General features: G+C 37.2%; 1 protein-coding gene across 6 annotated transcripts in view; it reads left to right on the forward strand.

Annotated features, from left to right (window-relative positions):
• The window catches only part of Alms1 (ALMS1 centrosome and basal body associated protein), a 99,499-nt gene that overhangs the window by 37,963 nt on the left and 48,620 nt on the right, over positions 1 to 12,916 (forward strand). For all 6 annotated transcript variants that reach the window (XM_052174170.1, XM_052174171.1, XM_052174173.1 and 3 more), the window contains 2 exons: positions 853 to 986; positions 4,021 to 5,801. In XM_052174170.1, the coding sequence (XP_052030130.1) occupies positions 853 to 986; positions 4,021 to 5,801 (1,915 nt within the window). The remainder of the gene's footprint in view (positions 1 to 852; positions 987 to 4,020; positions 5,802 to 12,916) is intronic.

A 12,916-nucleotide genomic window follows, 5' to 3' on the forward strand; every position in this document is an offset into this window, starting at 1 on the left:
TGTGCAGTTCCTTGTACATTTGGATTCTGTCAAAATCTCCCTAGTTTTACTTGTATTATTGTATTAGGTATTATAGAGGTGTTAATAACTATAGCAAGTACTATGGGGAGATAAAGAGACTTTTTGATTAGAAGAAAAATTAAGATTAATGATTTAAATACTATATTTAGATTGGCTTCTCTGGAGATAAATCTGTAGAGGATGGTTTAAAGAAATTCAGACTTTTATTTATGGTGACACATAATTGTAATCTCTATACTAGGAGGCTGAGGCACAGAGTTCATGAGTTCAGGGTTATCCTGTGTTTTACTAGGGGTTTACTGCTATGAACAGACACCATGACCAAGGCAATTCTTATCAGGACAACATTTAACTGGGGCTGACTTACAGGTTCAGAGGTTTCGTCCATTGTCATCAAGGCAGGAGCATAGCAGCATTCAAGCAGGCACGATGCAGGAGGAGCTGAGAGTTCTATATCTTCATCTGAAGGCTGCTGGAAGACTGGCTTCCAGGCAGCTAGCAGGGCCTTAAAGCCTACACCCACAATGACACACTTCCTCCAATCAGGCCACACCTCCTAAGAGTTACACACCCAGGGCCAAGCATATTCAAACCACCATACCCTGGATTACAATACATAGAAAAGCCTGCTTTGGTGATGGTCAGACTCTTCAATGAAATGGCCTTTTATGAACTAATGTGTCACATACCCTAAGCCACATGCTCAGCTTTGTGTTGTGTATTAAGGGGCAGATATTGCTGGTTTTCTTTACTAATAGTAAGTGAATAGTAATTGAAAAGTTAGCCATCTTGCAGTTTTTAAATCTCAACTGTTTTGTGATTTCTCTCTAGCCTGGAATCTAAAGTTTAATTTAGGACGTGACTATGGATGCTCCATTTCAGAATTAAATGAAGATGACAGGAGGAAAGTGGAAGAGATAAAAGCAAAGTTGTTTGCTCATGGAAGAGCAACTCACGTATCTGAGGTATAAAACCTAAAAGTGAAAACTGAAACTGTGAAAGAGAGAGCAATAGAAACAAGAGCTCTGACTTACTGATGACTCTAGATGAGTTGCTGATAATCTTGTGGTAAAGTGTTAGAGTCTTAATTCTCTAAAAGTTAAGATTGAAGGACTAAATTCTTCAAGTTTTGAGTCATTCAAAAATTAGCATAGTAGTAAAACAAATTGAGGTTTTGCCCATGCATTTTTATTATTGAGAGGTTAAACTTCTCCTTTACATCTTAAAATTCAGATGGAAGCTCAGATTCAGGGGTATATGCTCTGTTTAAAAATAGAGTTAAAGTAGTTTTATATAAAAGTAGCTTTCTTTTTAATAGTGCTTTTTTTTTAATTTAGTGAACTGTTTCTTGAATGGAAGCACTTATCTTAAAAAAAAAAATCATTCCCCTGTTTCCTGTTTAGCTCTAGAAATAGAATATTAACAGACACCATTGAACTGGACATGGTAGCATATACTTTAATCCAAGTATTTGGGAGGCTAAGTCCAGAGGATCACAAGTTCAAGGCCAGCCTGGGGTACTTAGCAAGATTGTATCTCAAAAACCAAACCAGCAATCCCCCACCTCTGACAAATGGCTTTGTTTTAGATCTCTTCCCCTAGACTTACCTTTATTTCTAATCCTGACACGTATTGGCTTTCTGCTCTTCAGTATGCTTTTGAATTTTTACATAGAATCAGCATGAGAAATGCCTCAGTGGTTAAGAGCAATTGTTGTCCTTGAGAGTATCAGGATTCAGATCCCAGCATACATATGGTAGCTCACAATCATCCATGACTCCAGCTCCAGGGGATCTGACACTGTCTTCTGGCCCCCAAAGTCACCAGTCATATGTGTGGTACACATACATACATGCAGATAAAACACTCATGTACATAAAAAAGAAAATCAGATGTATTTCTTCTCTATGAGACTAATATTCCATTTTGTACATATACCACTTTTTTTCCTCCATCCTCTCTATTGGACATGTAAATACCATGTTTTGGCTGTTAACAGTAGCTTTTTAAAGGAAGACCATTGAACATCTGTCAATATGTTGGCTTACTGTAAGATTTTAGGAAGAGTAGTCTAAAAGTAATGTTTGACAGGTACTAAAGTAATAGGAATTTAGAAAAAATTTTTACATATATTAATGTTGTAGGGAAGGTGCCATAGCATGACTGTGAAGGTCAGAGGACAACTTGCAAGATGCTAGTCTTTTCTCTCACCATGGCGGTTCTGGGGTCCATGAACTCAGTCAGGCGTGTCAGCAAGTCTCTTTACTTCCTGGGTCATCTTGCCTTCCATATAGTCCAAAGAGTTTTTAAAATGGAAAGATCATTATGAATTTGCGCATTATGAAAACTTGAAAGATGCCACAGGATAAAGTAGGCCACTGAGAAAGAGAAATACATTTTAGATGAATACCAATATGTAATGATTTCCAGTTTTGAAAGTGGAGGAAATTTGCATTTCTCAAATTAAGGCAGTGATGTATCAGGAGGTTCCAGGCTAATCAGAAGCTGCTCATTAAAAAATGGCAACTCTGAATTTAATTAAAGTGGGGGTTTTTTTGTTTTTGTTTTTTTTTTAAGCCAACTACCGCTGTAAGTTGTAGTATTACATGCAGCTATAAGGAATGATCTGGAGATATATAAGGATGATATGTGTTCTGCTGTATCCAGTATCTTCATTGATCATGTCCTACAGAGGTTTTTTTTTTTTTTTTAGTTTGAAACAGGGTCTGTTTGACCTGGAATTTACTTTGTAGACCAGTTTGTCCTTGAATTCACAAGAGATCTGCCTACCTGTCTCAAGTGCTGAGATTGAAGGCATGTACCACTATGCGAGCCAATGTCTTGCAAAATTTTAATGATCTTCCCCAGCTATGACATTTGCTTTATAGTCAGGATACTGAAAACTGATACTTTACAAACTGTCTAAGGCTGCCCTTATATATATAATAGCTATATCCACACACCTCTCTTCCCACCTCTTCTGTAACAATTGTCAACCCTAGTCTGGTCTCCATTTCTATATTTTGTAATTTCATGAATGTCATAAGATGAAGTCATATAGCATGCATTTTTTTGTGTGTTGGCCTTTTTTATTTCAAATTTCTGAAATATTTGAGTTGAAAAATAATTCATAGGGATGTCCTTTTTGATGTTGAACATTCTTTTAATATCCTTATTTCTCATATTTATATCTTGTTTATTGACATTTTTGTGTTAGTTTATATGTGTGTTATGCCGGGGATCAAACTTACCCTATTATATATGGTAGGGAAGTACTTTACCACTGAGCTACCCACAGTCCCACTGCTGAGTTTTGAATTTTTTTTTTTTGGTATGTGTTTGATATGAGTATATGTGTTCATTTTTAGGAATAATAATAATTTATTTAAATAAAGCTACTAAAGTTGTTATTATTTTTTAAGACAGATTATTTATTATTTTTTATTTATAAGATTATTATTTTTCAAGACAGGATTTTTCTGCATAGCTGGAACTTGCTCTATAGGCCAGGCTGGCTTCCAACTCAGAGATCTACCTGCCCCTGCCTCCTGAGTGCTAGAATTAAAGGCATGCATCACCACACCTGGCTATTTTTATTATTTTCAAGTATGTCTATATGTGTGTGTCTGCATGTAGGAATGTGGACATGAATGTAGTTGCCCTTGGAGGCCAGAGGCATTGAGTCCTTGGAGCTCAGTTTACAGTTGGTTGTGACTTGCCTGATGTGAGTGCTGTGAACTGAACATGGGTCCTGGAAGAGCAGTCAGTGCTCTTAATCACTGAGCCATCTCTCCAGCCCCAAGTAGAACAATTTTAAAAGCGTTTCCTAAGTGTTCTTAATTATCATGAACCATTTTATTCTGTAAACTTTCATTTTTTTCCTGCAGTTCCTTTGATCTCTCTTAGATAACACTCATGGTCATTTTTAGCTTGAATATAAAACTAATCAGTATAAGTCTATTGGATTACTTTAAGTGGGAACCTATTTATATCTTCTAGGGCTTACAGAGTCCACGAGGAATAGGATGTTTGCCCGAAGCTGTATGTAGTCACATTATTATTGAGAGCCACGAGAAAGGATGTTTCAGGACTCTTACTGCTGAACAACCACGACCAGACAGCCACCGTTGTGTTTTTCGATCTTTTGAACCTTCAGACTTGATTAGAGGACATCGGAGCCCATCATCATGGAGAGGCAGGCACATCAACCTTTCCAGATCAATAGATCAGAGCAATCCCCGTTTCAAAGTAGGGAATTCCTTTCAGTTACAGAGTCATCCCCCATTTCAAAAACTTGTACCTGATGACATCAAAATTAGCGAGGGTGTTGGAATGCCATTCCATGCGTCCATGGATCCCCAGCCATCAGAATTAGTAGGACCTACTTGTGTGCCAGCTAAAGAAATGGATTTTCCTTCCTCATCTCAAATACTGCCCCCCGAACCCAAGAAGCAGTTCACTACTTCCATCACTTTTTCTTCTCACGAACACTCTAAGTGCATTTCTGATTCCTCTGGTTGTAAGGTTGGTGTTACTGCAGGTAGCCAGTGTCCTGGACCATCTTTAGGGGTGCTGAAGCCTCATATCCCCGAAGAACAGATTTCTAGAGATCTTAAACAGAAAGCCTCTTCCCATTCATCACTTGAAAGGCATAGTTATAGACCAGTGACTATTTTAGCTGACAGTAGCAGGCAAAGGCAAAAATTACCTGTTGATTTTGAGCATTCTCATCAAAAAGGAAAACTCTTAAAAGGATCAGGTTTTAAAGTCAGCCATTCTGAACCCAGTGTCAGTACAAATGCCAGCAGTTTCAAGGGAGCTCAGTTTTCTGGTAAGGATACTACTGTTAGCCAGGACAAACTAACTTCTACAGTAGAGATAAAAGAGAAGAATGTAACTATAACTCCTGATCTTCCTTCTTGCATTTTTCTTGAACAAGAGCTCTTTGAAGAAAGCCATACCCCACATACAGATCTTCATATGAGAAAATGCCCTTCTACCTCTTGTCCAGACATTGCTTGCATTTTTCTTGAACAGCCAAAACTCTCTGAGCAAAGCAAAGCCCCACATGTAGATCATGAAATAAGAGAAGATCACTCTTTCTTTCCTCAGTGCCAGGATTATATACTTGCAGATCCTTCTCCTGACTTTCCTGATCAGCAACAGTGCAAACCTCCAGATGTAGATGGCCACATGAGAAAACAACACTGTCTTTCTCAAGTTCAGGATTGTGAGGTAGAAGAGGTTCAGCATACACCTCAATCATACTTTTCTAATATGGTAAATGTTGAAGCCAAGGTCAGTCCTATGGTCTCCCAGTCAGCCCCTGACTGTACTGTTGCACCTACTCCACCTTCAAATAGAAAAGCACTTTCATGTGTTCGTATAACTCTTTGTCCCAAGACTTCCTCCAAGTTGGATAGTGGAACCTTAGATGAAAGGTTTCATTCATTGGATCCTGCTTCTAAAACAAGGATTAATAGTGAGTTTAACTCTGATCTACGAATTGTATCTTCAAGGTCATTGGAACCAACCTCCAAATTACTGACCTGTAAACCAGTAGCACAGGATCAAGAATCTTTAGTTTTTCTAGGACCTAAATCTCCACTGGACTTGCAAGTCGCACAGTCTTCTCTTCCAGATAGTAAGACTATTTTTCAGGACTTGAAAACCAAACCTCCTCAGAATAGCCAGATAGTAACCTCAAGGCAAACACAAGTGAACATTTCAAATTTGGAAGAATATTCCAAACCAGAAGGGACTCCAGTATCTGCAGATGGGTGAGTCGCTGTGATAATAGGCAAACTGATGAAATTTGTAACAAAGGATTTTAAATAGTTAAACAAAATGAAAGACTTTGGGGTGGGGGAGGGCAGTATTATTTCTTTATAAGAGATTGACTAACTGGTCTGGTAGAGGTCTAAAGAGGTATGTAAGTAAGAGAACATGTGAAAGTAATGTAAACATAAAATGTGAAGTAACATGGGAAGAACTTTTCGTTAAGATTTGACATCAGATGTAAGAAATCAGAAACTTTGAAAAGAACCATTGGTCAGCCCGTGATACGGTTACTACTTATTTTTATATTGGAGATGCACTGAAGATTGTGGGAGGTTGCAACATAAGTGGAGAGATTATTTTGATCATAGTTTTAGAGAGGTCAACTGATGTTTGCTTGCTTTAAAATCATATCATGGCTACAAGAGGATGAGGTAGAGAAGCCTCCAAGAAAATACACCCCCCCCCCCCGTGATCTAATTTCTCCCAACTGTTTCCCACCTTGAACAGTTCTATCATCTCCCAGTAGTCTGTTTATATTTTGAATCCATCATTAATTTAAGCTATTCTTAGATCAGAGTTGTCATGATCTAACTAACTCTTCAAATACCCTCAAATATATCCAGTCATTTCTCAATCCAGTCAAGTTCACAGTCAAGATTAACCATATTTCTGCTTGCATACTCTCTTTGTATGTATTTCTCTTTCCTTTCTAGCTCATAATTTCTCTATTACATTTTGTATTTGTAAGAGCTTTTTTTTAAAGCCCCATAACCTTATGGTATTGAGTGTGTTATTCTGGCACATAAGCACTGTAGCCAGCCCAGCAGTTATGTATGATTATCATGTTCCTGGATGAGAAACCTCCCTTACCTCGTGTTACAGGAATTCATGAACAGGTCAATTAGGTTTGTCTTACTCGACCTAATATTAGTAATAATTCATCACTGATTTAGTTTTACCTTCATAAGTCTTTTATGGCTAATGAGAAAGAATTACCTGTATGTAAGTGGTTGAGAAGGTAGATTACTACAGTGGAAAGCCCAGGGCTTGGGAAGGAGGAAGAAGTGTTTATTCAAAATCTACGGGCATGAGTGACATTGATACACAATCCCATTTAGTCTTGATGACATCTTGATTCCTTAATTGACTTGGAAACCGAAATGCTGACATTGTTTTTTGTGCCAGATAACATTGGTGGTGGTGATGGTGGGTAGAATTGCTCAGTAGCAGTTCATTTTAACAAGGCAAGGATTTTACTTCCTGCATAGTGGTGTGTTACACATTCTTGAACACTAACTTCTCTTTCATCCACAATTTTGGACAAATAATTTAATATCTTTGACACTCTGGTGAGATGTTGTAGAAGGAAAGTATCGGGAAGTTGAAAAGTTCTTTACAAATCTGAAGTGATTAAGAACAGGATTTGGGTAAGAAATTGAAGTTGTCAACTTCTGGCTTAAATATTATAAATCATAGGAAGTGATGGATTTAAAAAAAAAAGATTTATTTATTATACGTATGTACACTGTAGCTGAAGCCCAGAAGAGGGCTTCAGATCTCATTATAGATGGTTGTGAGCCACCATGTGATTGCTGGGATTGAACTCAGGACCATCAGAAGAGCAGTCAGTGAGTGCTCTTAACCCCTCAGCCATCTCACCAGGATGGAAATGATGGATTTTATTTTAATGTTTAGAAATTAAAAGTATAGCAGATTTGTGTACAGTATTCATTATTCCCTTCAAGGTTTAAATGCCAAGTTATTGGAGCTGAGTCTCTCTCTCTCTCTCTCTCTCTCTCTCTCTCTCTCTCTCTCTCTCTCTCTCTCTGTGTAGCCTTGGTTGTCCTGGAACTCACTTTGTAGATCAGGCTGTCCTCGAACTCAGAAATCTGCCTGCCTCTGCCTCCCAGAGTGCTGGGATTACAGGCATGCGCCACCACTGCATGGCTGGAGCTGAGTTTCTTTAAAATTGAGATAAAAGTATAAACCAGAAAATAAATTATAAGTATGAACTAATAAAGATGCTGCTTATTGAGAATATATTAAATTTAAGCTTCATGTTTACACTGTTTAGACTCAATTCCTGGGTTTTAGACCTTGAAAATTAGAGGGAAAATGTTTTTGCGTGTGTAGTCTAGGAGGAGGCAGTGCTGCTGGAAAAGTTTGCCTTGAAAGCATGAAGACCTGAGTTTGATCTCTAGTACCCATGGCCTAGAAAAAGTCAGACATCAGGGTGGGCATGTGTAACCATATAGTGTGTAATCCCAACATTGTGGTTGCAGAGAGAGATCCTTGAGACTTGTTGGCCAACCAGTCTAACCTATTGGTATTATTTGTATTAACTTAAGGGGTGACAAGAAATGATATCCAGAAATAGCTGAACAAATCTGGAGCTTACATCAGGGTTTGTAAATAGTTGAAATACTATGCTCCACACAAAAGAAAAGAGAGTTATTTAGAGAACTGACTGATTCTGGCTAGAGTGGGAGTCAGGGACAAAATTCTGAAATCACTGATCTCAGAAACTGAGTAACTTAAGCATTAAATTACAACTCAAAGTATGAAAGATATTACAGAGTCTATACTGATGTAAATAATTAAAAAGAGGAATAAATGAATGGAGAAGGAGCAATACTTCTTACAGAGAATATCAGGGATAGAGGCTTCTCTTGGCTGGGCTGGTAGTGTATAGCTGCTCATTATGGTGGGGAAGGCACAGTGATGGATGTGGCAGGAATTATGATGTGAGGGGGATTGTTACATCTCAGCAGACCAGGGAGAAGAGAGACTAGGGCTGGAAGTAGGGCTGGTTACAGTTGCTAACTTTTGCCCCCAGCAACCCACTTCCACCAGGAGGCACCACCTCCTAAAGGTTCTACAGCCTCTAAAAACAGTGGCCATTGTCTAGGGCTAGGGACCATACCATCTTGGGGCATTTTACATCCAAATGCTGACCTACTTAACTGTCTTTAGACCTTTAATTGTCTTAAAGACATTTTTTTAAATTAAAAATTTTATTTTTGTTTTGTCATGTATGTATGTATGTATGTATGTATGTATGTATGTATGTATGTATGTATGTATGCCATATATGTACAGTGCACACAGAGGCCAGAAGAAGATGCTGGGTCCTCAGAACTGGAGTTAGAGATGCTTATGACCCACCATGCAGGTGCTGTGAACCTCATCTGGGTCTTCTGGCAGAGCAATAGGTGCTTTAACCACTGAACTCTCTCTCTCATCCCTTTATAGACATCTTTAATTCTTTTTTCATGGTTGAAACGAGATAGATTCATACTCATTGTTTTCTTCACACCAAGATAATATTAAAAGAAATTTTTCATTCACACAAAAAAATCTTAGGGAGATCTGTCCATAAGCAGATCTGGACTAGCATGCACAAAGCAAATCAAATGGATTGAGCTAATAGCTAGAGCTTAAGTCATCTCTGAAGGGCCTAAGTTTCCTACTGGTAAGCATAGACTTTCTTGCCAACCTGTCTACCAAGGAACCAAAGTTGGAAAGGAGGGAAAGTCATAAAATAAAAAAGAAATTGGTGATCAAACATCAGAAACAGAGGGAAAGTCTTTATTATTGTGGGTGTTGTAGAGATTGTGGTCTGCATCGTTAATTCATGGAAGCCTATGCTAATATGATGGCCTGATATGTAAAGATATTTACAGCTGTGCTCATGAGAAACATTCACTCAAGGGTAGTTTTGCAGTATTGAATTGGAATTCTTTATGAAAGTATTGGTAGTCTGAAGATTTGGAATTAGTTTTATTTTATTTTATTTTAAAGATTTATCTATTTATTATCTGTAAGTACACTGTAGCTGTCTTCAGACACTCCAGAAGAGGTTGTCAGATCTTGTTACGGATGGTTGTGGGATTTTAACTCAGGACCTTCAGAAGAGCAGTCAGTGCTCTTAACCGCGGAGCCATCTCTCCAGCCCCTGGAATTAGTTTTATATGTTTGGTAGAATTCACCAATGATACTGTCATGGATGGGGTAGTTTTTTATTACTAGTTCAATTTGTTTAATGCATATGACTATACAGTTTTTCTGGTATGTTGAAAAAAGATGCTTCTTACATTTTTTTTCTAAGTTGACATGTGATAACCTATTGTGACATTAGCTTCCCCTCACCCCTCTTCTGATAATTGATAATCTTTCTGTAAGGTCATTATTGTTAAGGGTTAAAAATAGGGGTTTTGGTAAGCCTCTTTAGTGGTTTTCATTAATTTCTACTCTTTGTCTTATATTTTGCATCTTAATTCATTTTGCTTTTTACCTTCTTTTTTTTTTTTTTTTTTTCCAAGACAAGGTTTTTCTCTGTATAGCCCTGGCTATCCTGGAACTCACTCTGTAGACCAGACTGGCCTTGAACTCAGAAATCTGCCTGCCTCTGCCTCCCAGAGTGCTGGGATTAAAGGCGTGCGCCGCAACCGGCTGCTACCTTCTTGAGAGTAAATAATAATATTTTTATTTTTAGCATTCTTTTCTATTACATTTTTAGAGTTTTTTTGTTGTTGTTGTTTTGTTTTTTAATGTAGTTTTCAGGTTTTTCTTTGTTCCATTGACTGGTGCTATATGTTTAATTGCATTGTAGCCACGGCAGTTACTCAGAAGGACTTCATTTACTCTGTTTCCATGTTCAGAATTCCTTTGTGATGGTTTTATTTTGACCAATTTATGGTTGAAAAGATTGTGTGTTCTGATGTTATTGTGCAGGATAGAGAACAATCCAGTTTAGCTGGTCACCTGAGTTGTTGGTGTTATTTCCCTTTGCTGTATTTGTCTGCTTTTTAGACAACACATGATAGGAACATATTGCATAGTAACATATAATCATACTTTCAGACACGATTTTCTTATTTCTGTCCTTCCCTTGAGAGAGAGAGAGAGAGAGAGAGAGAGAGAGAGAGAGAGAGAGAGAGAGTATGTGTATGTGTATGTGTATGTGCATTTGAGTTAAAATTGTTATGGGGAAGTTGTAAGTTCTCTTTGTACTTAGTCTTTTGTGGATTTGGTGACCTGCCCCATCACTTAATGTAACACATTTTCATTTCCTAAAAGATTTTTTACAATGAAAACATCCAGGTCAGGAAACTGATACTGAAATTCATTACAAGTGTCATTCTGATTCTCTACTTCTCCTAGTGCCTTTTACAGCAGAAGAAATAATTCAAAATTACATGTTATATTAGTTTGTGTGTTTAAAGTCCTTTGAAGTTGTTTCTTCAGTGGTTTCTTGTTTTTACTTGTGTTTTGTTTTTGAAACTGGGTCTCTTCATATTGCTCAGGCTATCCTGAAACTCACTGTGTAGACCAGGCTGGCCTGGAACACAAAGGTCTGTCTTCCTCTGCCTCCCAAATTCTGAGATTTAAAGATGAACTCTACTGTGTCCAGATTTAGTACTTTCTTGATGTTCATAAGCTTGAAACTTTTTAAGATTTTAGAAAACAATTATTTTGTAAAATGTTCTTTGAGTTTTTTTTATGGTTACATTTCTGTTAGTTACTTGATGCAGCGAAAATTATATAGATTCTCATCATTATATCATATCATGTTGCATAGTTTTAATTTGTTCCATGATTGAAAACCAATTTTTTATGTTTAATTTCCTCTCCTCTCACTCTCTGTTTTTTTTTTTTTGGGGGGGGGGGGTCAGGCTTTGAACTCACAGAAATCTGCCTGCCTCTCCTTCTAAACGCTGGAATTAAAGATGTGTACCACCCTTGGCCCTGGCCCCTTTCTGTTCTTATAGAATCTTCTCTGTAGTCCATATTGGGGTTATTGGTGTGTGCCATGAGCCCTGGCAATTGATGCTGCCTTGCCTTTTCCTTTTTATTTGAAATAAACACAGAGTAACAGGAAAGCATAAAAATAGTCCTGAGAAGCTGAGTGTGGTGGCTCAGGCCCCTAATTCCCAGCATCTGGAAGGCCAAGGAGAAAGAAGGGGTGTCATAAGTTCCAAGGCAGCTTGGCCTATATATTAAGTTACAGAGCAAAACTTTCAAAGAGATGAGATGGCTCAACGTTTAAGAGAACTGACTGCTCTTTCACAGGACCTGGGTTTCAATTTTTACCACCAACATGGCAGCTCATACCGGCCTATAACTTAAAGATCTGACATTGGCACTCAGACATACATGCAGGCAAGACACCAATGCACATAAAACAAAAAATAGAAAAAATAAAATTATAAAAAAATAACTTTCAAAGAAATAAAGTCAGGGGTGGTGGTGTACATGTTTAATCCCAGCACTCAGGAGGTAGAGGCAGAGGCAGGCAGATCACTCTGAGTTCGAGACCAGCCTGGTCTACAGAGCTAGTTCTAAAACAATTGGGGCTCCAATTCTCCCTGTTTTAGTAGGATTAATGATCTCCAGCTACCAATTAAAACCTGTGATCTTTTTAAGGCCATCCTTGTCCTTCTTCCTATATTAATAGAGTTCTCATATCTTTTATTACACTCACTAGGTATTTGGTACTTTTATAGTATCATGTATGATATTTCTATATTTTAAATGTATAACTTTTCTGATATGGAAAATTTTAATGGATTTTAAAGTATTTTTGATCTTATATCTGGCAATTTAAAAAGTCAGTTTTGTTCTGAGGTTATATAGTATTTTTATTGTTTATGTACATGATATTATCCAGTATCAAAGAAATGGCTCTTTATTTACGTTTTTAATTCATTTACCTTTTTTCTATTTTTTTGCCCATTAACACTTTCTGCATATCATTAACAGTTTATTAAAATGTTGAATAGCAATGTTGAGTTGATAACCTTATTTTGTTTCTATATAAAATGCTTATTCATATTTTACTCATAGGATGGTTGTTCAGAGATAGAGCTTTAAAAGTTTTTTTGTGTTTTTGATATAGTCTTCATTTAATTCTAATGCAACACACTATGTTTCCTTTCCTTTTAAAAAAAATTTTTTTTTAATCTTTTTTGGAGTTACAGAAAAGCACCACCAGAAGTACCTAAATTTATTTTTGAAAATTTTTATATTTATAGAAAATATACATACAGAATTCCTTCTAGCAGTCACTCAATGTCTCCTTTTTCTAATGCTCCAGTTTCATAGTATATTTGCC

Source organism: Apodemus sylvaticus, chromosome 2 (genome assembly GCF_947179515.1).
Source record: "Apodemus sylvaticus chromosome 2, mApoSyl1.1, whole genome shotgun sequence".
In the NCBI taxonomy this organism is placed as follows: domain Eukaryota; kingdom Metazoa; phylum Chordata; class Mammalia; order Rodentia; family Muridae; genus Apodemus; species Apodemus sylvaticus.